The sequence below is a fragment of the Nerophis ophidion genome, linkage group LG13 (assembly GCF_033978795.1).
Source record: "Nerophis ophidion isolate RoL-2023_Sa linkage group LG13, RoL_Noph_v1.0, whole genome shotgun sequence".
Classification (NCBI taxonomy): domain Eukaryota; kingdom Metazoa; phylum Chordata; class Actinopteri; order Syngnathiformes; family Syngnathidae; genus Nerophis; species Nerophis ophidion.
Window position 1 is genome coordinate 40,223,702 of NC_084623.1, and position 27,224 is coordinate 40,250,925.

At 35.9% G+C, this 27,224-nt stretch overlaps 1 protein-coding gene across 1 annotated transcript; it reads right to left on the reverse strand.

Moving 5' to 3' along the window:
* Positions 1-1,777: 1,777 nt before the first annotated feature.
* Positions 1,778-26,725, reverse strand: LOC133564539 (uncharacterized). The gene is made up of 6 exons (XM_061918909.1): positions 26,558-26,725; positions 19,692-19,732; positions 19,532-19,601; positions 15,767-15,832; positions 14,826-15,700; positions 1,778-9,488 (listed from the first exon to the last, which is right to left on the reverse strand). Exons 1-6 carry the CDS (start codon positions 26,601-26,603, stop codon positions 9,420-9,422), a joined length of 1,167 nt encoding a protein of 388 aa, XP_061774893.1. The 5' UTR covers positions 26,604-26,725; the 3' UTR covers positions 1,778-9,419.
* Between the last annotated feature and the right edge of the window lie 499 nt (positions 26,726-27,224).

A 27,224-nucleotide genomic window follows, 5' to 3' on the forward strand; every position in this document is an offset into this window, starting at 1 on the left:
CCTCTCATTTGGATATTAGGAGGATTTAGCCCTTAATATAGAAGTTGTTCATCTGTGACATTCAATTCATACCTGGGGATGGAGACAAACCAACACATCCGAAGAAAATGTCTGCAGGGAGACTTCCGTGTTAACCCTTTGTGGGCACCATGATTAATTCTTCATATAAAAGGGAAGATATGGACATCCTATCAGTCGTCATCAAAGTAAAAGCAGACATTGTACAGTAATTATTATGTTTTTAGTGTCTATTTCTTGTTTAGCACTTAACAATACTGCTACATGCTGATATGGTGTTTCACTAAAACTGAATTTGTTTAGCATAGCTTCTAAAACTTGTAGTTCATCCTCCTTATTATCAGGATCAACAATATACGTTTCTGGATCAAAATTTTCCTAAAGTAATCGTTGTTGGCTCTCACAAAGTCTGCACAATTTGCATTGTTGTTGGTGGGGAAGGGATCTGTGGTCTTTACCACTACGTCACGCGATCACGTGTCTGGTTCCTCATTATTTCTCAAAATGACTTCGGAATCTCCATGAGATTGACACTATTTTGATCATATCTATTTACTTGCAAACTTTGTAAATCTTTCGGTGTCATACATCCGATAAATATATATATATATATATATATATATATATATATATATATATATATATATATATATATATATATATATATATATATATATATATATATATATATATATATATATATATATATATGTATATATTTAATATTTGGGTCTGGTATGATGTAGTGCCAGCTCGGGAACTCGAGAGGCACTTTTTTGTTCAAACAAGGTTATACCATCAACTTTTAAGAGCTCTCTTTTTCCCACCAGTCACAAACTTTTCGGCCTTCACAATAACAACACTGCACATTACTTTTGGTCCAACTGTGCTAGAAAAAAACTAAATACCACAGAAAAATGTCTTGCACTTTTCTAATCAACCATCAATCAATCAATTTATATAGCCCCAAATCACAAGTGTCAAAGTGTCTAAACGTCGATTAAACTTCCTATCAATTCCAGGAAAAGCTTTGTGATAAGGGCAACTCATTACGTGGCGCGCCAAGCTTTAATGTGCAGCTGAATTTTTTTAATTATTATTTAAAAAAATAAAATATCATTTATATATGAAATAAAAATCTCATTTTTAATGTGATTTGTTTTTTTATTATATATATATACATTTTTTGTAAATGCATTAATTATGATATATATATATATATATATATATATATATATATATACATACATACATATATACATACACATATATATATATATATATATATATATATAAACACATTGATGTATGTAAATATATATATATATATCATATGTATTGATGTATACACACACATGCTTATACGTATATATATGTGTATATATATGTGTATATATATATATATATATACATATATATGTATTTATACGTATAAACCTTCTGTATTGATATATATATATACATATATATATATATATATATATATATATATATATAAATCTTCTGTATTGATATATATATATATATATATATATGTATTTATATATATAAACCTTCTGTATTGATATATATATATATATATATATATATATATATATATATATATATATACATAAATACATATACATATATATATATATATATATATATATATATTACATTTTAAAGTAAAATGAAATACATTATTCAACATTTTTGTTATATATTTTTTTGATAAATGTATTATGACAGACTTTTGTGGAAAATAAACAACTGGCGCTAAACGTGTTTCATATACTTTTATTGATTGACAGGTAGCATTGAAGACACAGCAGTCACAAAATACAGCACTTTTAGTGACCAGTAATATTACAAATATCTTTTCTCCTTAATCTTAAGCGTCATTTCTATCTTGCTGGTTTTTAATATACAACTTTGCACTTCAATACAAAACAACAAGTACATAATAGTAGTTTAGTTGTGAAATGAACAAGCATCTCATCTTTGGAATGGATCATCACTACTGTGTCCTGGCTTTGTAGGGAAAAAAAAGATAAGTTAGCACAGCCAGTGCACTTAAATGACTTATTGAAGTACCCGCTTACTAATTATTATTGCGGTCTACATTGTGCTATTGCAAATAAGTGCATCTCAGTTGGTAACCCTGTTTATTCGTGTGTGCAATGTCAGCAATGTCCTCTTGGGGGCGCCGTTGGTGCACACTTTGTGTGACCTTGGCGCTGGGATATTCACATTGGGACAATGTCAAAACAGCAAGAACTGCAACGGTGACGTCACAATATTTAGTGTTTGTTGTGAAAAAAAATGGCTTGAGTGTCTCTTTACTCCCCCGCCTCATCCTTGGCCTTGTTAAGAGTGCAAAGCTGTCTGAACCTGAAGTGACACTTTGAAACCTGGTAAGCTTTAAGTACATCGCTTCAACATACAAGTGCATCTCAGCGGCTGACAAATGCCATTTGTGTTGTTTTGTGTCACTTTTCAACGCTATCAGGGCCATTCCACCAAATCAACGCCATTTGCATCCCTGGTAAATCAACTGTCCGATAAAATTAGTGGGTGTCGAATGTAAAAAATCAGTAACACTGCATAGCTTAATAATATATTTTGTATATATTCAGCTCACTTTTCTCACATCTAACTCACTTCCAAATTGTGTTCCAAAATCTTAAAACTGAATCTAAATATTGAATAACGTTTAATATAAATGTTAAATCTAAATTTATGTTAAATCTATATCAATCAATCAATGTTTACTTATATAGCCCTAAATCACTAGTGTCTCAAAGGGCTGCACAAACCACCACGACATCCTCGGTAGGCCCACATAAGGGCAAGGAAAACTCACAGCCAGTGGGACATCGGTGACAATAATGACCCAGTGGGACGTCGGTGACAATAATGACTTTGAGAACCTTAGAGAGGAGGAAAGCAATGGATGTCGAGCGGGTCTAACATGATACTGTGAAAGTTCAATCCACAATGGATCCAACACAGTCGCGAGAGTCCAGTCCAAAGCGGATCCAACACTATATATATTGGATCTAAATCTAAATGATCTAAATGTTAAATCCAAATCTTGAATCTATATTATTAAAAATCTTAAATGTAAATAATAAAAATGTTAGATATAAATATCAAATCTAAATTTAAATGTTGATATAAATGTTAAATATATTTACATTTATATCAACATTTAAATGTTAAATATATTTAACATTTATATCAACATTTAAATTTTGATTCAACATTTAGATGTGACATCTTAAATTTCGATTTAACATTTACATCAAACGTTATTCAATTTGGGACGTTTATAAATAAATGTCCCGAATTGTATTTCTAAATCTTGAAACTGAATCCAAATATTGAATAACGTTTGATGTAAATGTTAAATCGAAATTAAAGATGTTAAATCGAAATGTTGAATCAAAATCTAAATGTTGAATTGAAATCTTGAATCTATTATTATTAAAATCTTAAATGTAAATACTGAAAATGTTGGATATAAATGTCGAATCGAAATGTAATGTTAAATGGAAATAAATGTCAAATTTAATTTTAAATGTTAAATATAAATGTTCCGAATTGTATTTCTAAATCTTAAAACTGAATATAAATATTGAATAAGGTCTGATATAAATTTTAAATCTAAATTTAAGATGTTAAATCTAAATGTTGAATCTAAATCTAAATGATCTAAATGTTAAATCTAAATCTTGAATCTATATTATTAAAAATCTTAAATGTAAATATAAAAAATGTTAGATATAAATGTCAAATCTAAATTTAAATGTTGATATAAATGCTAAACATATTTAACATTTATATCAACATTTAAATGTTAAATATATTTAACATTTATATCAATATTTACATTTAGATTTAGATTCAACATTTAGATGAAAGTTCTTAAATTTTGATTTTACATTTATATCAGACGTTATTCAATATTTAGATTCCGTTTCAAAATTTAGAAATACAATTCTGAAACATTTATATATATATATGTTCCGAATTGTATGTCTATATAAATTTATACTTATTGTATTCATATATAAATGTTCGGAATTGTATTTCTAAATCTTGAAACTGAATCTAAATATTGAATAACGTTTGATGTAAATGTTAAATCTAAATTGAAGATGTTACATCTAAATGTTGAATCTAAATCCAAACGTTAAATCTAAATATTGAATCTATTATTATTAAAATCTTAAACGTAAATATTAAGAATGTTAGATATAAATGTTAAATCTAAATTTAAATGTTGATATAAACGTTCCAGAATTGTATTTCTTAATCTTAAAACTGAATCTAATTATTGAATAAAGTTTGATATAAATGTTAAATCTAAATTTAAGATGTTACATCTAAATGTTGAATCCAAATCTAAATGTTAAATGTAAATCTTGGATCTAATTCTAAACGTTAAATCTAAATCTTGAATCTAATATTATTAAAATCTTAAATGTAAATAGTAAATGTTAGATATAAATGTTTAATCTAAATGTAAATGTTGATATAAATGTTGATTATAAATGTAAGTGTTCCCGAATTGTATTTCGAAATCTTAAAACTGAATCAAAATATTGAGTAATGTTTGATATAAATGTTAAATCTAAATTTAAGTTATTACATCTAAATATTGAATCCAAATTCAAATTTTAAATTTAAATCTTTAATCTACTAATATTACAATCTTAAACGAAAATATTAAATGTTAAATGTAAATGTTAAATCGAAATTTAAATGTTGATGTATATGTTGAATATAAATTTGAAATGTTCCGGATTGTATTTCTAAATCTTAAAACTGAATAAAAATATTGAATAACGTTTGATATAAATGTTTTAATATACATTTATACGTTGATATAAATGTCAAAAATAAATGTAAATTCTAAATATTGAATCAAAATCTAAATGGCTCAACAAGTGTGAAAGTAAATATTTAACTTATATTATTGTTTTAATATTTAGCTTTTCATCGGCAAGCCATTTAGATTAGACATTTATATTTAACATTTCGATTTCGATTTGACATTTAGCTTTAACATTTAGATTTAGATTTAATTCTCAGATTCAACATTCAGATTTAACATTTAGATTAAACACCTACAGTACATTTAGACTTCACATTTATATTTAAAATTAAATTGAACATTTAGATTTACATTTAACATTTAGATTTAATATTTCAATTTTTTAATTTGAATTTAATACTTAATTTTTTACTTGAAATGGAAATAAAAAGAATTAAAGGTAAATGTGAGACAAGTGGCGCCGCTAGGTAGCGACTCATCAGTATTCCTGATGAGTCACTAAATGTGGGAAAAGTTAGATAAATATTAAAAATATATCAGCTAAAAAAAGTGTGATTGAATTTTTACATTTGGCCCCCCCATACAAAACAAAATGTAAAATATTTGTTTCTAGTAAGCAACATGCCCTGCATGTGAATATGATTGTCATTAGAATTGAAAAGACTCATCCAAACTATTTGTTTTGTGTCCCCGCTACCTAAATATCAACTTTAAAGGCCTACTGAAACCCACTACTACCCACCACGCAGTCTGATAGTTTATATATCAATGATGAAATATTAACATTGCAACACATGCAAATATGGCCTTTTTAGTTTACTAAATTGCAATTTTAAATTTCCCGGGAGTTTCGTCTTGAAAACGTCGTGTAATGATGACGTGTACTCAAGACGTCACGGGTTTTTAGGAAGTATGAGCGCTACGCACACACACAGCTAAAAGTCGTCTGCTTTAACGGCATAATTACACAGTATTTTTGGAGAACTGTGTTGCTGAATCTTTTGCATTTTGTTCAATTAATATTGGAGAAGTCACAGTAGAAAGATGGAGTTGGGAAGCTTTAGCCTTTAGCCACACAAACAAAGGGTGATTCCTTGTTTAAAATTCCTGGAGGTGAAACTTTACTATGGATCAGAGCGCGGTCAAGCGAACATGAAACGCGACGGAATGTCAACCAGCAGGTTTCGGTGAGAAAATTGTGGTTAAAAAGTCGCTTCTTACCGGAGAAAAGCTGAGCTTGAGCCGTCCATAGCTGCCGTCGACTCCCCTGAGACACTGCGGCGTCAAGACACCCGTGGACACACCCTTCCGACTATCAGGTAATATTTAACTCACTAAAACTCTAGCAACACAAGAGAAAAATAAGGGATTTCCCAGAATTATCCTAGTAAATGTGTCTAAAAACATCGGAATCCGTCCCAATGCAATCGCGTTTTTTTTTTTCTTTCTAGTCCGTCACTATCAATATCCTCAAACACGAATCTTTCATTCTCGCTCAAATTAATGGGGAAATTGTCGTTTTCTCGGTCCGAATAGCACTTTTTGTTGGAGGCTCCCATTAAAATCAATGTAAATATGTGAGGAGCCCCCACACTTGCGACGTCATCGTCTGCGACTTCCGGTAGAGGCAGGGCTTTTCTCATAGCACCGAAAGTTGCGAACTTTATCGTGGATGTTGTCTACTAAATCCTTTCAGCAAAAATATGGCAATATCGCAAAATGATCAAGAATGACACATAGAATGGACCTGCTATCCCCGTTTAAATAAGAAAATCTCATTTCAGTAGGCCTTTAACGTTCCATCCATCCATCCATTTTCTACCGCTTGTCCATATAATCATTTAAAAGCCACAGAAAGGTGACACATTGGTTGTGTACCTGGGTTTCCACTCAGTCCTGTTACACTAGCACACCCCTGCTAAACAATGTGGAATATCCCATGCATAAATCACATGCTTCACAGGAAGTAGTATTATTGGGATTCCCTGCCAGACGTGGGACTAATTTCATGATTTTTCTATGACTTGGGGGGTTAAAATCTCAGCACAGTCCCTTTATCTAAAACAGAAATCCAGGTTATTCTAAGATCGTTATGACGAGCAAAAGCCATTGATTTGGTAGAAAGTCCCTAAAAACAGTCTGATTTTAACAGTGCATGAGCCAAATGTAGCACATTCCTCATTTACTAAAGAATAAATGACATATCTACTGGTAGAAATATCAATTATACATAACAGTCGTAACATTGTACACATAGCTATCAATTATTGCACAGAATAGACATTGACACTGATTGCTTGTAGGGAATTAGACACGTGACTTACAGGTGTGTTGAAAAGTGTTGCATGTGTTGCTTCTGTGGCAGTTAGTAAACTTCACCTGGCAATCATACAATTACTGTACAGGTTACAGAGCGCCACACAAAAAACATCGAATAAAATCAACAGCTAGGAAGCGACACATATCAAAATGTGAGAGTGAACATTTTCCAATGCAATTTGAAATGGGGAAAAAAGTAATAAATGATCTGAATTAGGGCTGGGCGATATATCGATACACGCGATATATCGCGGGTTTGTGCAATATAGAAAATGACTATATCGTGATATTCGAGTATACGTTCTCACGCAGTTGCTTTTAGCTGCGGGCATTACACTACAGCAGTGGTCACCAACCTTTTTGAAACCAAGAGCTACTTCTTGGGTACTGATTAATGCGAAGGGCGATCAGTTTGATACACACTTAATAAATTGCCAGAAATAGCCAATTTGCTCAATTTACCTTTAATAAATAAATCTATATGTATAGAAAAATGGGTATTTCCGTGGTACATTTTTTTTTCCTTTTACAGAAGTTTTTTTGTAGAGAATAAAACATGATAAAAAAAACACTTAATTTAACGCTTTAAAAGAGGAGAAAACACGAAAAAAAAATTTTAATTAAATTTTGAAACATAGTTTATCTTCAATTTCGACTCTTTGAAATTCAAAATTCAACCAGAAAAAATGAAGAGAAAAACTAGCTAATTCGAATCTTTCAGAAAAAATTGAAAAAAGAATTTATGGAACATCATTAGTAATTTTTCCTGATTAAAATTAATTTTAGAATTTTGATGACATGTTTTAAATAGGTTAAAATCCAATCTGCACTTTGTTAGAATATATAACAAATTGGACCAAGCTATATTTCTAACAAAGACAAATCATTATTTCTTCTAGATTTTCCAGAACAAAAAATGTAAAAGAAATTCAAAAGACTTTGAAATAAGATTTAAATTTGATTCTACAGATTTTCTAGATTTGCCAGAATTATTTTTTTTTATTTTAATCATAATACGTTTGAAGAAATATTTCACAAATATTCTTCATCGAAAAAAAACAGAGGCTAAAATGAAGAATGAAATTAAAATGTATTTATTATTCTTTACAACAACAAAAAAATACTTGAACATTGATTTAAATTGTCAGGAAAGAAGAGGAAGGAATTTAAAAGGTAAAAAGGTATATGTGTTTAAAAATCCTAAAATCATTTTTAAGGTTGTATTTTTTCTCTAAAATTGTCTTTCTGAAAGTTATAAGAAGCAAATTAATAAAATAAATGAATTTATTTAAACAAGTGAAGACCAAGTCTTTAAAATATTTTCTTGGATTTTCAAATTCTATTTGAGTTTTGTCTCTCTTAGAATTAAAAGTGTCGAACAAAGCCAGACCAGCTTGCTAGTAAATAAATACAATTTAAAAAAATAGAGGCAGCTCACTGGTAAGTGCTGCTATTTGAGCTATTTTTAGAACAGGCCAGCGGGCTACTCATCTGGTCCTTACGGGCTACCTGGTGCCCGCGGGCAGCGCGTTGGTGACCCCTGCTCTACAGGCTCTTCCCACTCCTTCTTGTGTCTCCTTCTCACAGAGTTTAAGTGCACCTTCTTACATACGTCACATACTGTCACGTCATACGTCACATACGTATACGCCCTCGCCCAGCGGAGAGGTAGCAGCATGGGTAACATTAGCTGTGATGCTAGCGAAGCTGTGCGAGTGGTAATATGAGAGAAAGAAGGTGCAAATCTGGTAACAAAGAAAGGAAGAATTAATTCGCAAGAAAAACAGCAGGGGGTCCATCGTCTGGCGGTGGTTCGGCTTCAAGCGGGAATATGTCGAATAGACCATTTTAATTTGTCAAGTGTGGGGCACAAACGTCGCTACCATAAGTAGCATTACTGCTAATATGTAGCATCGTTTGAAAAGTCACCTGCTAATAACTTTAATAAATACGTTTTGGTAAATTGACTTAATTGTGATTTCCTTCTCTGCATGGAAGTTTAAAATGAGCATATATTAATGCAGTATGAACAAGAATGTTTCAATGTAGACACATAGAATCATCATACTGCTGTGATTATACGCATCAAGTATTCATTCAAGGCTAAGGCAAAATGCCGAGATATATATCGTATATCGTTATATGGCCTAAAAATATTGCGATATTAAAAAAAAAGGCCATATCGCCCAGCCCTAATCTGAATGCTTTAACAAAAATGCCACAATGCATTTTGTCAGTTTACGGATGTGAATGTGTGTGTTTATCCTCTGCGCAGCTCCCTCAGCTCTGCAGCAACTTCGCGTAACTGGGCTTCAATCTCCAGCAGCTCCTGCAGATGTAAACACCAGAAAACACGACCCGGTAAGGTTCCACACAGCAATGCAAAGTAGTGACTCTAATTATGACCTACTGTACATCTATTTGATATATTGAATAGAACACATTACACCTGCTGACTAAACTGTAGGCAAAAACGCATTCTTTTACAGCAGGGATCCCCAAACTTTTTGACCCGGGGACCGCATTGGTTTTAAATAATTTGTCCGGGGGCAGGGCTATTTATATATACATACATATATACTGTATATATATATATATTAGGGGTGTGGGAAAAAATCGATTCGAATACGAATCGAATCGAATACATTGTGCGGTTCAGAATCGATTCTCTTTTTTTTTTAATCGTTGTTTTTTTTGTTTTTTTTTAATCAATCCAACAAACCACTACACAGCAATACCATAACAATGCAATCCAATTCCAAAACCAAACCTGACCCAGCAACACTCAGAACTGCAATAAACAGAGCAATTGAGAGGAGACACAAACACGACACAGAACAAACCAAAAGTAGTGAAACAAAAGTGAATATTATCAAAAACAGTATCAAAATTAGTTATAATTTCAGCATAGCATTGATTAAAAATCCCTCAGTTACATCATCATAAGACATTTATAAAAATGTTTAAAAAAGAACAATAGTGTCACAGTGGCTTACATTTGCATCGCATCTCATAAGCTTGACAACACACTGTGTCCAATATTTTCACAAAGATAAAATAAGTCATGTTTTTGGTTCGTTTAATAGTTAAAACAAATTTACATTATCGTAATCAGTTGATAAAACATTGTTCTTTACAATTATAAAAGCTTTTTAAAAAAATCTACGACTCTGCTAGCATGTCGGCAGACTGGGGTAGATCCTGCTGAAATCCTATGTATTGAATGAATACAGAATCGTTTTGAATCGGAAAAATATCGTTATTGAATCGAGAATTGCGTTGAATCGAAAAAATCGATATAATATCGAATCGCGACCCAAGAATCGATATTAAATCGAATCGTGGGACACCCAAAGATTCGCTACCCTAATATATATATATATATATCTATATGCATATATATATATATATATATATATATGTATATATATGATATCACGTCATCAATTGGAAAATGCATTTTTAGACAAGGTGATTTGCCTGTGCGGCTAGGAGATTCTGAGAGTAACAAGCAAGAAGCGGTAAAAAATTGATTATAAAGGACCGATTTTAAAAATAAATAAATAAATAAAATAAAATTTAAAAACAATATTTAACTTGGGACTTCCCGCGGGCCAGATCTCGAACGCTGGCGGGTCGGACCTGGCCCGCGGGCCGTAGTTTGGGGACCGCTGTTTTACAGCCTCCACATGCCAAATACACCGCTCAACATTTCCATTTGAAAACATGCTACATTTACCAGAAATGAAGGTCAAATGAAGCGGAATACGGGGACATTTTCTGACATATGAGGGAAATTTGGTATAAAGTCCAATGAGTTGGAATACGTCCTCTTGTTGACCTCAACGCTGCTATTGTGACGTGCAACACTCATAACCACATGCTGCCTGGGTGTCTACAGGAGAGGTTCAAACCTCGGGAGAGTCCTTATGACCTCAGATGTTCAGATGTTTTACAGAAAGCAAACATAAGAACGGGATTAAAAAGTAGATGTGTTTCTGTCAGGGGGGGATCATCTGTAGAACGGCTTGGATGATTCCTTAAAATGTTCCACAAAACCAGTGACTAGGGTGGAGGAAATTGATGGCACGGCAGCTATATCAACTGAGCCAACCGAGCCATTTTTGGGGAAAATAAACAACATTTCCTTAAAACAAAGTTGTTGTTTTTTCCCTTGGAAATTAATGGACATGGTCTGGAAAATAAGGAATGTTTTATGAAAAATGAAGGAAATGAGGGAAAATGAGAAAAAAATCCCCAAAATAAGGGAACAAGGCGCTGGAAAAAGTTTTAGAAAGTAAAGGGATTTCTAAAATATTAAGGAACATTTCTAGATAAATATAAGGAATTTGTCTGGCATTTTTTGTGGAAATAAAGGTAATTTTTCTAAAAAACAAATAAAAATAAGTGATTTTTTTTTTTCTTCTGGAAAATAAGGAACATTTTCTGAAAAATGAGGGCAATTAGAATTTTTTTTTCAAAAAACAAGGGAGAATTACATAAAATAAGGGGCAATTTTTCTGGAAAAATTAGGAGAATATTACGGAAATAAAGGGACTTTCTTTTTTTATAGAAAACAAGGTATTTTCCAGGAAATAAGGTGACATTTCTTGGTAAACTTCCTGAAAAATAAAAAACACTTTAAGACCAATGTCTTGGAAAAATATATCACTCTTGAATCAACACAGTAGTTAATACTATGATCAATGTTAATTACAAACTAAATGTGGGATATAAATAATCATGGGAGTAAAATTGTTTGTATATAGTACAGTATATAATCGGTACAGAGGTTTAATTAACACGTGTACAAGAATATTTCACATGTCTTTACTGTGTTTATAACTGAACATTGTTTATCTTGTGTACAAAGTGTATTTATAATATGCTGTGCAAAGGAAATTTAATAATTTTTGGAAGCTGATCGTGTATTTGACATCGTTTATAGGGTTATGCGCAATAAGTGTTCAACTTCAGCCTAAACCTATTCGGTGTGCACCATTCTCAATTTATGAATGTAAACCTGATTTTTAATGTAAAACTGTTTGTTTATTTTGTTGACCACTGACCGAAGAAATAATAAACTAACTAATAAACTAACGTGGAAATTTCATGAAAAACAAAAATTATAATAATGATTTTCTGGGGAAAAAAAAAAAAAAAAGGCAGGAAATTTTGTGGAAAATAAAGATCATATTCTGGGGAAAAAGGAACATTTTCTGGAAATCAAATTGTTTTCTGGAAATTTAGGGAAATTTTCTGAAAGATACTCTATGTCAGGGGCGTCAGACTCAATTTAGCTCAGGGGCCACATGGAAGAAAGTCTGTGCACACGCGGGCCGCACTATTAAAATTATGGCATTAAAAGTACAAAATAAAGACAACTTCAGATTATTTTCTTTGTCTTACTTTGGCCAAAAAAGCACAAACATATTCTGAAAATATTACAATAAAAATACAGAAAAAAAATACCGGCAGCCGTAAAGAAGAAAAGAAGAAAGTGAATGACTGTTTATAACTGAATACATTTAAATATGCATACAAATTAGTTTTCATTTGTATTAGTTTTTGTAATGAATTAAGTAACATTTAAGACAACCTTTTTCCAAAACACAATATAGAATGTGAGATATAACAGGACAATGCATATATTTATCAGTTTTCAAAACGGTTACAAAAAAGTGGGAATCCAAAAATTTACTGTGGGACCCCATTTTTATGATTTGATGGGTTTCCTTTGACCCCATTTTCAAGATGGGGTCCCTCAGATCCCATTTTGAAGCGCCTAGCGCCAACACTGATGCAGTTTTGGTGCGTGCAAAACAGCAGCAGGCGGCTGGGGCCTGCGGACCGGTTTTAAAACTAATTATAGACCATTGATTGTATGGGAATGAACAAAAGGGAACTTTTCTGGAAATGATGGAACATGTGAGAAAATAAGGAAATTTTTGTTCGAAAAAAATGGGTAAACTTTGTGGAAAAATAAATTACATTTTCTAGAAAATATATTTTTTTCTAGATATTTGGGGAATTGGGGGCGGGGTGAAAATGAAAAATTAAGGAAAATAAGTTAAATTTAAAGTAGCACTGATAGTCACACACACAAACAAACACTAGGTGTGGCAAAATTATTCTCTGCATTTGACCCATCCCCTTATTCCACCCTCTGGGAGGTGAGAGGAGCAGTGAGCAGCAGCGGTGGCCGCGCTCGGGAATCATTTTGGTGATTTAACCCCCAATTCCAACCCTTAATGCTAAACGCCAAGCAGGGAGGTAATGGGTCCCATTTTTTAGTCTTTGGTATGACTCGGCCAGGGTTTGAACTCAGGACCTACCGACACTCTAGGATATTTTATGTAAATTCTCTGAAAAATAAGTAAATTGAATTATATTTGTATGGCGTATTTACACTAGTGACTTCAAACGCTTTACAAAGTGAAACCAATTATCTACATTTTTAAGCTACATTTAAACCAGTGTGGGTGGCACTGGGAGCATGGGGGTAAAATGTCTTGCTCAAAGACACAAAACCGGTGACTGGGGTGGAGGAAGTTGATGGCACGGCGGCCATACCATTTGAGCCAGGGGAATTTTTGGGAAATAAACAACATTTCCTTAAAACAAAGTTGTTTTTTTGCCCTGGAAATTAAGGCACATGGTCTGGAAAATAAGGAATGTTTTCTGAAAAATAAAAGAAATAAGGGAAAATTATAATTAAAAAATTAAAAAAATAGGGGAAAATGGCACTGTAAAAAGTTTTAGGAAATAAAGGGAATTTTCAAAAATATAAAGGAACATTTCTAGATAAATATAAGGAATTTGTCTGGCATATTTTCTGTAAATAAAAGGGAATTTTAAAAAAAAAAGAAAAAAGACTTTCTGGAAAATAGATGACATTTCCGAAAAATAAGTGATTTTTTTTTTTCTGGAAATTAAGGAACATTTTCTGAAAAAAGAGAGAAATTTGAAAAATTGTTCAAAAAACACGGGAGAATTACATAAAATAAGGGGCCTTTTTTCTGGACAAATTAGGAGAATATCCTGGAAATAAAGGAACTTTTTTTTTTAAAAACAAGGTATTTTCTTGGAAATAAGGTGACATTTCTTAGTAAATTTCCGGGAAAAAAGTGGTTTTTTTTTCATTGGAAATTAAGGGACATTTTCTGGAAAATAAGGGATGCTGAGGGAAATTAAGGGAACATTTCTGAAAAATAAGTGACATTGAAAAAAATCTAAAGAATTGTCCAAAAAATAAGGGCAAATTAGATTAAAAAAAAAAAAAAAAAGCCAACATTTTATATTGATTTCTTTCTGAAAAATGGGCAGAATTTTCCCCAAAAATCTTCTGGGGGAAAAAAAAAAAAAAAGAGTTGTTTTTTTTATGGAACATTTCCCGAAAAATAAAGGACATTTCCGGGAAAACGACTGAAATTCTGCTCTTTCCAGCAGACTGGTGTTGTGCTGCACCATCATGGAATGAGTGAACCGCCTACTGTGACTGACTTTGAACGCTACAGAATGTGTTTCCACAGCAGACTGGAACTTTTTGAAATGGAAATTGAAATAGAGGAAATAAGTAATTTATAACGACAAAACATGAGTTTTCTGGACAGCCCCCAGATGAATATAGTTTGAGACCCCTGATCTGCACGATTTCAAAACATACCTCCCCTTGATCGTCGTCCAAGTCACCTTCATCATCATCATCATCATCATCACCGTCCACCCTCCCGTCGTCATCTTCTCTGACATACTCGTCCTCGTCGTCTTCATTCTCCTCCTCCTCCTCCTCCTTTAGTCTCTCCCGCTCAAACTGCCGAGTGGCTTCATCGCTGGCTTTCTCCATCACTCTCTTCTGCGGCGGCTCCTTCACCCCCACCGCTCCCTCCTCCTCTTTGCTTTTCACTTCCTTCTCGCCCGCCTCTCGAGGCTCCTCCGCCCCTTCCTCCTGCCGCTGCACGCCATCATCCTCACTCTTCTCCGCCTGCGCTTCCTCCTGCACTTGCTCCATCTTCCTGAGCAGCTCGTCCAGCTCCTCCTGCTTCTCCTTCCTCTCCTTCTCCTCTTCTGGCTTGTTCTTAGTCTTCAGCTCCTTCAGTTCTTTCTCTACCTTCTCTTTTTCCACGCTCAGCTCCACCTCGTTCCTCCTCTGGTCCATCTGCTTCTGAACTTCCTCTTTGTCTCTCGCCATTTTTTCCTTGGTTTCTTCCTCCTTCGGACCACTTCCAGAACCTTTCTGGCTCCCTCTTTCCTTCATCTCGTAACGCTTCTTCTTCAACTCTCTCAGCAGCTCTTTCAGCTCCTCATCATTTCTCTCCTCCTTCTCCTTCTTGCTGATTTCTTCAGCTAGAAGCTCCTCGAGTTCCTTTGCTCGTTCTTCTTCATCATGAATCCCCGTATCATCAACCCTCGGCTCCTCCATCTCCCTCTTCTTGGGCTCGTCTTCCTCGGTCGTTTTGTCTCTCTCTCCATCCTTGAGCTGCAGGTCGCTCTCCTCATCAGCCAGATTGTACTCATACCTCTCCCTCGCTTCGTCCTTCTCTGCAAGCATAATGGTCATTGTCCACATGGAAGTGTCACTTTAAAGACGTGAATACGTGTGCGTACCGTCATCAGCAAGCCTCTGCAGCTCCCGGAGGAGTCCCTGGTGTCTCTGCACTTCATCAAGTTCGGCTGCAAAAAACAAACAAAAAAAAGAGACATTTTACAGCTTCACGGCTCCAGCAACACCCTCGAACCCAAAAGGGACAAGCGGTAGAAAATGGATGGCGCGGTAGAAAATGGATGGATGACACTTCCTTACTTCCTTGCACACACTGACAAAGATGTCAACTTGTGATGCTAATCTTCCATTGTCGCACATTTGACCCACATAGCCTGACCGGATGAGTGTAAACGTATTTCTTCTTCGACTAGACTGGAGTGTGTAGGGCAGTGGTGTCAAACTCAAATACAGAGTGGGCCAAAATTTAAAACTGAACAAAGCCGCGGGCCAAAGTTGAATAAATTGACCTTGAAATAGGGACCAAAACAAGTTTTGCAATGAATATTGAACAAGCACAAGCAAGGCTTAAATAGGACAACACGATGGTGGAGGGGTTAGTGCATCTGCCTCACAATACGAAGGTCCTGAGTAATCCTGAGTTTAATCCCGGGCTCGGGATCTTTCTGTGTGGAGTTTGCATGTTCTCCCCGTGACTGCGTGGGTTCCCTCCGAGTACTTCGGCTTCCTCCCATGGAACAGGCAGAGCTTATATAACGTAATAGTGCAAAATCAACTTTCAAAAAACAAACGAAAAAACATCAGTGGTATATTAAATAAAATGTAATTTAAAAAAAAAAAACTATTTTCGATTTGCAGTCTTCTGAGGTAAATATCAACATTAACTTTTTCCACAGGCTAATAAATCTGAAAATAAAATAAAAAATTAGGTGGGCGGGGTTTGGTGGTAGCGGGGAGTGTATATTGTAGCATTCCGGAAGAGTTAGTGCTGCAAGGAGTTCTGGGTATTTGTTCTGTTGTGTTTATGTTGTGTTACAGTGCGGGTGTTCTCCAGAAATGTGTTTTGTCATTCTTGTTTGGTGTGGGTTCACATTCTGGCGCATATTTGTAACAATGTTAAAGTTGTTTAGACAGCCACCCTCAGTGTGACCTGTATGGCTGTTGACCAAGTATGTGTGTGTGAAAGCCGCATATGTTATGTGACTTAGCCATCACGCTGTTTATATGGAGGAAAAGAGGACGTGACGGCATGTTTTAGAGGACAGTGCCTTTAAGGCGCGCTCCCAATATTGTTGTCCGGGTGGAAATCGGGAGAATGGTTGCCCAGGGAGATTTTCGGGAAGGGCACTAATCTTCGGGAGTCTCCCGGGAAAATCGTGAGGGTTGGCAAGTATGAGTATTAGCGGTGAATGTGGTGTTACCGGCGGGCCAGCTCTAATGTTAATTTGATATTGCCTCAAAGGCCAAATTAAATTAAACGGCGGGCCAAATTTGGCTCGCGGGCCAGAGTTTGACACCCATGGTGTAGGGAGTCATTCTTTGGGCACTCCTGTTTGGCTTAAGGAACTACGACCAGTCAGTCCACCCTGTTGCTCTGGAAACGGCTGCTCTCATACTGATAACATACTCCGTCGTTTTGATGGTGAGAGAAACATGGAGCGAAAGGCCAGGTGTGTGTGCGTGTTGACTTTCAGTTTCGATGGATTGAAGCTAAAAAAATATGGTAAATAATGGTTTACCAAGTTAGCATTTTTATACAGTTATTGTTCTTAAGCGATTATTTTCTTTTTTTATTAAAGTATACTGTTTATTTTGAATTATTTTTCAAGTGTTTAAAAATGAATATTTGTTTAAGCGTGTGGAGATTTTTTGTTAAAATGATTTTAAAATTGGGGATAGGTTGATTGGCAACACTAAATTGGCCCTAGTGTGTGAAGGTAAGCATGAATGTTGTCCGTCTATCTGTTTTGGCCCTGCGATGAGGTGGCGACTTGTCCAGGGTGTACCCCACCTTCCGCCCGATTGTAGCTGAGATAGGCGCCAGTGCCCCCCGCAACCCCAAAAGGGAATAAGCGGTAGAAAATGGATGGATGGATTGATGGATTTTAAAATTATTTTCAGGGCTTATTAAATTATTATCATTATTTTTATGTACAGTGCATTATAATCAAATTATACATTTTAAAAGCATATACTAAATAATGTTTTACCTAGGTAGTATTTTTATACAGCGTAGTTTTCAAGCGTTTACTTTTATTTTTTTATTAAAGTACACTATTTATTTTTATTTTTTTTATATATATATTGAAATTATTATTTTATTTTCTCATTACAAAAAAATAATAATAATTAAGGACAACTTTTATTCAAAAAGAGTGCATCAATGTTTTCAAATACCGTACTGGTACTGCATTAATTCATGCTTGGCTTCTTGTATGGCAGTTATAATGTATTGTTGTATATAGTATCTATTATAAGGTAAAGGTTTTAGGATAGCAACATTTTGACCCTGCAAGTGGTTATTATACTAAAAAATAAAATACGTTTGGGCTGGGTCATATGCTACCATTAAAGGGGAACATTATCACCAGACCTGTGTAAGCGTCAATATATACCTTGATGTTACAGAAAAAGGGCCCTGCGATGAGGTGGCGACTTGTCCAGGGTGTACCCTGCCTTCCGCCCGATTGTAGCTGAGATAGGCGCCAGCGCCCCCCCGCGACCCCGAAAGGGAATAAGCGGTAGAAAATGGATGGATGGATGGATGTTACAGAAAAAAGACCATATGTTTTTTTAACCGATTTCCGAACTCTAAAAGGGGGAATTTGGCGATTTAAACGCCTTTCAATTGTTCGCTGTCGGAGCAATGACCTTTCACCCGTGACGTCACATCGTGAAGCGACTTGCCATTTTTCAAACACATTACACACACCAAGTCAAATCAGCTCTGTTATTTTCCGTTTTTTCGACTGTTTTCCCATACCTTGGAGACATCATGCCTCGTCGGTGTGTTGTCGGAGGGTGTAACAACACGAACAGGGACGGATTCAAGTTGCAACAGTGGTCAAAAGATGCGAAAGTCCCTCGTTTATTACGCACACTTTACCGACGACAGCTATGCTACGACAGAGATGGCAAGAATGTGCGGATATCATGCGACACTCAAAGTCAACGAAATCACAAAGGTGAGTTTTGTTGATGTTATCGACTTATGTGGAGTGTGCTAATCAGACATATTTGGTCACGGCATGACTGCAAGCTAATCGATGCTAACATGCTATGTACATATTGCATCATTATGCCTCATTTGTAGCTATATTTGCATCCAGCCTTTCTCTCCACCCACATTTAATGCCAAACAAACACATACCAATCATTGGTTAGAAGGCGATCGCCGAATTTGTCCGCGCTTCCTCCCGTGCCGCTGTCTGTCGTGATATGGCTCAAAAGCTTCTGTTTCTTTTTTAATTTCGTTTTCGGTACCTGCCTCCACACTCCAACCATCCGTTTCAATATATGCGTAATCTGTTGAATCGCTTACGCCGCTGAAATCCGAGTCTGCATCCGAGCTACTCTGCTATACCTTTCTGTGCTATCCGCCATGTTTGTTTCTGGTGGCTTCACGCAATGACAAATAGACGGGTGGATATAGCGATGATGTAAATCAGGCACTTTGAAACCGTTTTTCGGGATATTGCGTGATGGGTAAAATTTTGAGAAAAACTTCGAAAAATAAAATAAGCCACTGGGAACTGATTTTTATTGGTTTTAACCCTTCAGAAATTGTGATAATGTTCCCCTTTAAGTGAAAGTGGCGTATTAAATGATATGATACTCTATGGGTGATGTGAATATTTAATAAATGTCACCTGCTAGCAGTGGGGCACAGCCACGTGGCGCCCCACCTCCATTCAGCGTCTCCTGAACAATACATTCCACCTTCAGACAAAGCACAAAAACACACAATTATTGATTTTTTAAAAAGTTACATATACCTTTACATATCATAAAATGTGTATTTTTTCTGACCTTTGCATCATTAAGAGGCGAGACTACTGGCCGACATCCCACTGAAACACACATAAAAATAATTAGAATAACTATATTTTTCATTTCTGCCTCAAACGAACAGAGCAGGAAGAAAAATGCACAAGCGGCGGTCCGTTCCTCGTGCGGGAGGGAGGCAGGACTTGTTTTTAGGCAAGCACTGTTACCTTGGTGAAGTGACACAGCAAAGAGGCTTATGGATCTTTCTCTCTCACACGCCCACACACACACACACAAACACACACCTACACACCCCCGCACACACGCATGCACACACACTCCTCCCGGGAGCATAAGCTTACAGGTAGTTTCCACCTGCGGCTAAATCTGTCTCAAATCCCTTCCTGACATATCATTAAAGGCACCCAAAGCAGTGCAGCCCTTCTCTGCAAACTACATTTGAGGGAAAAACCTATACCAGTCAGTCCCACCACCAATACATTTGGACCGCCATTCCTAGATTTGGCGCTTTCAGGTTCGCCCTTGCTCAAAAACATCATAAGATTGGTGGTCTGCCAGAGCATAAGAAGACCTGCAGGAGGAATCAGTGTTGCTAAGTTATCTTTAGCGAGCAATCAGCCCCCTCTAGAGCAGGGGTGTCCGAGGTGCGGCCTGGGGGTCATTTGTGGCCTTTGGCTTTTTTTTTAACGGTCTGGAGCACAATCAATAGCATTCTAACATTAGCATACTAACTTTTTTGCGATGCACCTCATCGTTACATATTTTATTACGTGACAAATGATACCTGTTAACATGTTAATGTTAGTATGCCAGCTTTTTTTTGTGCTAATTTTGTAGGTATACACTTCAGTCACATTTTGGTGGATGATGATTGCTAATGTTAGCATGCTAGCATTTCAAACAATTTTTTTCTGGTTCTGGACTTACCTCAGAGTAAAATATTTTGGTACTCAACACATGTTACAGTTAGCATTTTAGCATTCTAACATTAGCATATTATTTTTTTTTGGCGAATGTTGTCGGTATGCACCTCAGAGTTAAATGTTTTATTACATGACAAATGATATCTGTTAACATGTTAACGTTAGTATGCTAGCTATTTTTTGTGCTAATTTTGTAGGTATACACCTCAGTCATATTTTGGTTGCTAATGTTAGCATACTAGCATTTTAAGCATGTTTTTTCTGGTTCTGGACTTACCTTGGAGTAAAATATTTTGGTACTTAACATGTTACAGTTAGTATTTTAGCCTTTTAACATTAGCACGCTAGCTTTTTACAATAATTTAGTAGGTACACTCCTCGGTGTCATTTTGGTAATCAACTAATGCTAACTGTAAGCACACTATTGTTACATTTCAACATAGTACTTTTAACATGCTAGCTTTTTTACCACATTTCTCTTACAATTTGTGTTACTTTGGCGCAACAGGTTCGCCCTTGCTCATAAACACATAATAACATTGGTGGTCTGCCAGAGCATAAGAAGACCTGCAGGAGGAATCAGTGTTGCTAAGTTATATTTAGCGAGCAATCAGCCCCCTCTAGAGTAAGGGTATCCAAGGTGCGGCCTGGGGGTCATTTGCGGCCTGTAGCTATTTTTTTAACGGTTTGGGGCACAATCAATAGCATTCTTACATTAGCATGCTAGCTTTTTTGCGAATGTTGCCGGTATGCACCTCAGCGTTAGATTTTATGTTACTTGACAAATGATACCTGTTAAAATGTAATGTTAGTATGCTAGCTTTTTTTTTATAGGTAATTTTGTGGGTATACACTTCAGTCATATTTTGGTAGATGATGATTGCTAATGTTAGCATACTAGCATTTTAAACATTATTTTTTGGTACTGTACACACCTCGGAGTAATATATTTTGGTACTCAACACGTTACAGTTAGCATTTTAGCATGGTAACATTAGCAAGCTAGCTTTTTAAAATAATTTAGTAGGTATACTCCTCAGTGTCATTTTGGCATTTAACTAATGCTAACTGTAAGCACGCTATTGTTACATTTTAACATAGTACTGTTAGCATGCTAGCTTTTTGAGCGCATTTTGACCCTATTTTTTGTAACTTGACGCTATCTGGACAGCATTCTGTTAGCATTTCACTTTGGATTTCGATCTTCAGCATCAGCATTCAGACACAATTTTTACCAAAATGGCATATTCTTTGAAATAAATCTACATATTGCATAGGTTTTGAAGGCAATTACTACCAAAAATGGACCTTGAATTTTTTAATTTGTCAGTCTGTGGCCCTCAGTGGAAAAAAAAATGGGCAACCCTGCTCTTAAGACTCCTTGAAAAAAAATAAAAATAAATAAATAAAAAATGTATGCATCATCCCCCACCCAGCACATATAGATTTCAGTCCGGTGGGAAATGGTGCATAAATATATTGTTGACATAAACATAACATATAGCAGTTAAATATGGTTATCGAAATTTGTCAAATTTACAGAATTGGCTATTTGCAAAATGTGAATAAAAAAACAACATAAAACACACATAAAAAACGTCTTCTTTTTTTTAATACAGCGGCCCCCACATTTGCGGTCCCCTCCAAATTTTCTCATTGTATCCCATTAGGTTGAGTTTTTCCTTGCCCTGATGTGGGATCTGAGCAGAGGATGACGTTGTTGCTTGTGCAGCCCTTTGAGACACTTGTGATTAAGGACTATGTAAATCAACTTTGGTTGATTAATTGATTGATTGATTGATTGGTTGATTGATTGATTGATTGATTGATTGATTGATTGATTGATTGATTGATTGATTGATTGATTGATTGATTGATTGATTGATTGATTGATTGATTGATTGATTGATTGATTGACAGACCTAAAAGTAGACACTAGATGGCAGTGAAAGCACATTCTGAGATGTGGCCCTCTGACGGCAGCCATCATTGGGATTTGGCCCTCAATACAAATGAGTCTGTAAGGGGTTCAGTACAGTAGACAAATGTTGCACACTCGTGTACAGTAGGCGGCATTATGCTTTTAAAACAAAAGTAATTTAAAAAAATACAATCGTGAAGCCACAGCATTGCCGTACTTTTACAATAAAAGTAATGTGATGTATTTATTATTTTCCCAAATACAGTACATAATGGCTAATACCAAATTTTGCAGTATCCCCCAACCCTACTGGTAAGTGTAGCGCACTACAGTTAATCACTACAATCTATTCAATATATACACAAAGTATTTGGCCACCTGCCTTAACTCACATATCATCATCATCATCATCATTTATTTTTATTCCTTTCATGAAAATGCATATTTACAAGCCACATACAATTGACACTTTCATTGTTTTTTTTGTTTTTTTTTCTTATACATTTCCATATGAACTTGATGTGCCATCCCATTCCTAACCCATAGGGTTCAATGTGATGTCGGTCCACCTATTGCAGTGATTATAGCTTCAACTCTTCTGGGAAGGCTGTCTACAAGGTTGCGGGGTGTGTTTATAGGAATTTTCGACCATTCTTCCAAAAGCGTATTGGTGAGGTAACACACCGATGTTGGTCGAGAAGGGCTGCCTCTCAGTCTACGTTCTAATTCATCCCAAAGGTGTTCTATCGGGTTCAAGTCAGGACTCTGTGCAGGCCAGTCAAGTTCATCCACACCAGACTCTGTCATCCATGTCTTTATGGACCTTGCTTTGTGCACTGGTGCAAAGTCATGTTGGAAGAGGAAGGGGCCCGCTCCAAACTGTTCCCACAAGGTTGGGAGCATGGAATTCTCCAAAATGTTTTTGGTACCCAGGAACATTCAAAGTTCCTTTCACTGGAACTAAGGGGCCAAGCCCAACTCCTGAAAAACAACCTGCACACCATAATTCCTCCTCCACCAAATTTCACACTCGGCACAATGCAATCTGAAAGTACCGTTCTCCTGGCAATCTCCAAATCCAGACTCGTCCATCAGATTGCCAGATGGAAAAGCGTGATTCATCACCCCAGTAAAGGCGTCTCCACTGCTCTAGAGTCCAGTGGCAACGTGCTTTACATCACTGCATCCCACGGTTTGCATTGGACTTGGTGATATATGGCTTAGTAACAGCTGCACGGCAATGGAAACCCATTCCATGAAGCTCTCTGCGTACTGTACGTGGGCTAATTGGAAGGTTACATGAAGTTTGGAGCTCTGTAGCAACTGACAGTGCAGAAAGTCTTTTCACTATGCGCTTCAGCAACCGCAGACCCCTCTCCGTCAGTTTACCTGGCCTACCACTTTGTGGCTGAGTTGCTGTTGTTCCCAAACTCTTCCATTTTCTTATATTAAAGCCAACAGTTGACTTTGGAATATTTATATTTCACGACTGGATTTGTTGCACAGGTGGCATTCTATGACAGTTCCACGTTGGAAATCACTGAGCTCCTGAGAGTGGCCCATTCCTTCACAAATGTTTGTAGAAACAGTCTCCATGCCTAAGTGCTTAAGTTTATGCACCTGTGATTAGCACACCTGATTCTGATCATTTGGATGGGTGGCCAATATAGTGTATACAAAAAAATAGTTAATAATTATTTATGAGATAGGATGAGAAGCTCTGCCATCCGGGGGAAGCTCAAAGTAAAGCCGCTTCTCCTCCACATCGAGACGAGCCAGATGAGGTGGTTTGGGCATCTGGTCAGGATGCCACCACAACGCCTCCCTAAGGGCAGGTCCAACCGTTAGGAAGACACGGGGAAGACCCAGGACACGTTGGAAAGACTATGTCTCCCGGCTGGCCTGGGAACGCCTAGGGATCCCCCGGGGAGAGCTGAACGAAGTGGCTGGGGAGAGGGAAGTCTGGGCTTCCCTACTTAGGCTGCTGCCCCCGCGACCCGACCTCGGATAAGCGGAAGAAGATGATGGATGGATATTTAATATTTATTTACTAACATATGGTAAACTTATGTATTTACTGTTCTGTTACAGAGAAAAAGGAAATGGGATAAAACTGCTGTGATATGAAGAGGGGTAGGATTAAATAAGTTCTGCTTCTTCCTACTCCCTTTCAGGCGTGATGTAATAAAACAACTGTGAATATGTGATGCCTTACATTGCAATTGTATTGTATACATCAGGGGTCACCAACAGAGGTAGCCCGTAAGGACCAGTTGAGTAGCCCGCTGGCCTGTTCTGAAAATAGCAGCACTTACCAGTGAGCTGCCTCTAATTTTGAAATTGTATCTATTTACTAGCAAGCTGGTCTCGCTTTGCTCGACATTTTTAATTCTAAGAGAGACAAAACTCAAATATAATTTGAAAATCCAAGAAAATAATTTAAAGACTTGGTCTTCACTTGTTTAAATAAATTCATTAATTTTTTTACTTTGTTTCTTATAACTTTCAGAAAGACAATTTTAGAGAAAAAATAAAACCTTAAAAATGATTTTAGGATTTTTAAACACATGTATCTTTTTATCTTTTGAATTCCTTCCTCTTCTTTCCTGACAATTTGAATCAATGTTCAAGTATTTTATTTATGTATTTTTTTTATTGTAAAGAATAATACATTTTAATTTAATTCTTCATTTTAGTTTCTGTTTTTTCGACAAAGAATATTTGTAAAATATTTCTTCAAACTTTTTATGATTAAAATTCAAAAATATTATTCTGGCAAATCTAGAAAATCTGTAGAATCAAATTTAAATTGCATTTCAAAGTCTTTTCAATTTCTTTAAAAAATTTTGTTCTGGAAAATCTAGAAGAAATAATGATTTGTCTTTGTTAGAAATATAGCTTGGTCCAATTTGTTATATATTCTAACAAAGAACAGATTGGATTTGAACCTATTTAAAACATGTCATCAAAATTCTAAAATTAATCTTAATCAGGAAAAATTACTAATGATGTTCCACAAATAATTTTTTTAATTTTTTCAAAAAGATTCGAATTAGCTAGTTTTTCTCTTCATTTTCTTCGGTTGAATTTTGAATTTTAAAGAGTCGAAATTGAAGATAAACTATGTTTCAAAATTGCATTTTCTTTTTTTTTCGTGTTTTCTCCTCTTTTAAACCGTTCAATTAAATGTTTTTTTTCATAATTTATTCTCTACAAAAAACCTTCCGTAAAAGGAAAAAAAATGTACGACGGAATGACAGACAGAAATACCCATTTTTTGAAATATGTAGATTTATTTATTAAAGGTAAATTGAGCAAATTGGCTATTTCCGGCAATTTATTTAAGTGTGTATCAAACTGGTAGCCCTTCTCATTACCCAAGAAGTAGCTCTTGGTTTCAAAAAGGTTGGTGACCCCTGCAATACATGTTAGAAATGTGGCGAAATCAAGGCACCGGGGAGAAAGTCAAATGTGTGCTTCACGTTTTTCCTGTACTCCAAATAAGCAGTTTATTACAGTGTGCCGTGATGTATACTACAGTGCTGGTGGTTATCTGGCAGCGAACAATGTTCCACTGTGGGTGGCAGACATGTCAGCTTGTTCTCCCAGCAGGATTATCCCCCACAGTATGCGCGCACATAGGCTCCAAAGCCAAAACATACCGGAAGCAGCGGCGCGCGCACGTGCCGTGCCGTCACCTGTTTTAAGCGTTATTTAAAATATGACTCGGCAAAAAAAAATAAAAAATACATAATTAAGATTGAGCTACGTCGTGGGCTATTGCAGTTTGATATTCGTCAAAATAAGACGAAAAGTGAGAAATATCCATCTCGTCACGCTATAGTATCGATGCTATCGACATTGGGATTTGCTAATAGGATGTAAAATGACAAATTACACTGCGATGGTTTTGCGTGTATAATTTTATCGACATCATTTTCTATTAGCCAGTTGTACTAATAAAAATGTTTTATTTTTTCATCGCGTTTAAATGATATCGAGATGTATCGGTGCGTTGTATAGAAATATGATTCGACACTTACCGCCCGCGGCTGCCAACACACAAACTGCGGTTATAAGAATCCCCATAGGATCCAAAAAAAGAGGTTCCTGAGGATATGTCCTTCCAACCGCGGTCTGGATGTTCTGTAAACACACACACACACACGCACACACACTCACACCCACGTTGCGCAGAGCCGAGCAACGTGTGTGTGAGTGTGTGTGTGCTAGGTCAGGTGACATAGCAGCTCGAATCCCTAACTGTGTCACCTGCACTTAGTAAACAAAACGTATAATAATTGATCAATATAGTTCAAATATCATAGTTTTCCCCCTTTTAACACAACATGCAAAGGTCTACTCAACATGAGGTAATAAAACGTGTACATTTAATATTTTGCCCTTGAGATATTACATAATTTACTATAATTACAGCAGGACATCCATCCATCCATCCATCCATTTACTACCGCGTATTCCCTTTAAGGTTGCGGGGGGCGCTGGTGCCTATCTCAGCTACAATCGGGCGGAAGGCGGGGTACACCCTGGACAAGTCGCCACCTCATCGCAGGGCCAACATATAGACCAGGGGTCGGGAACATTCTTGCCTGAGAGAGCCATGAAAGCCAAATATTTTCAAATGTATTTCCGTGAGAGCCATATAATATGTTTTAACATTGAATACAACAAAATGCGTGCATTTTTAAG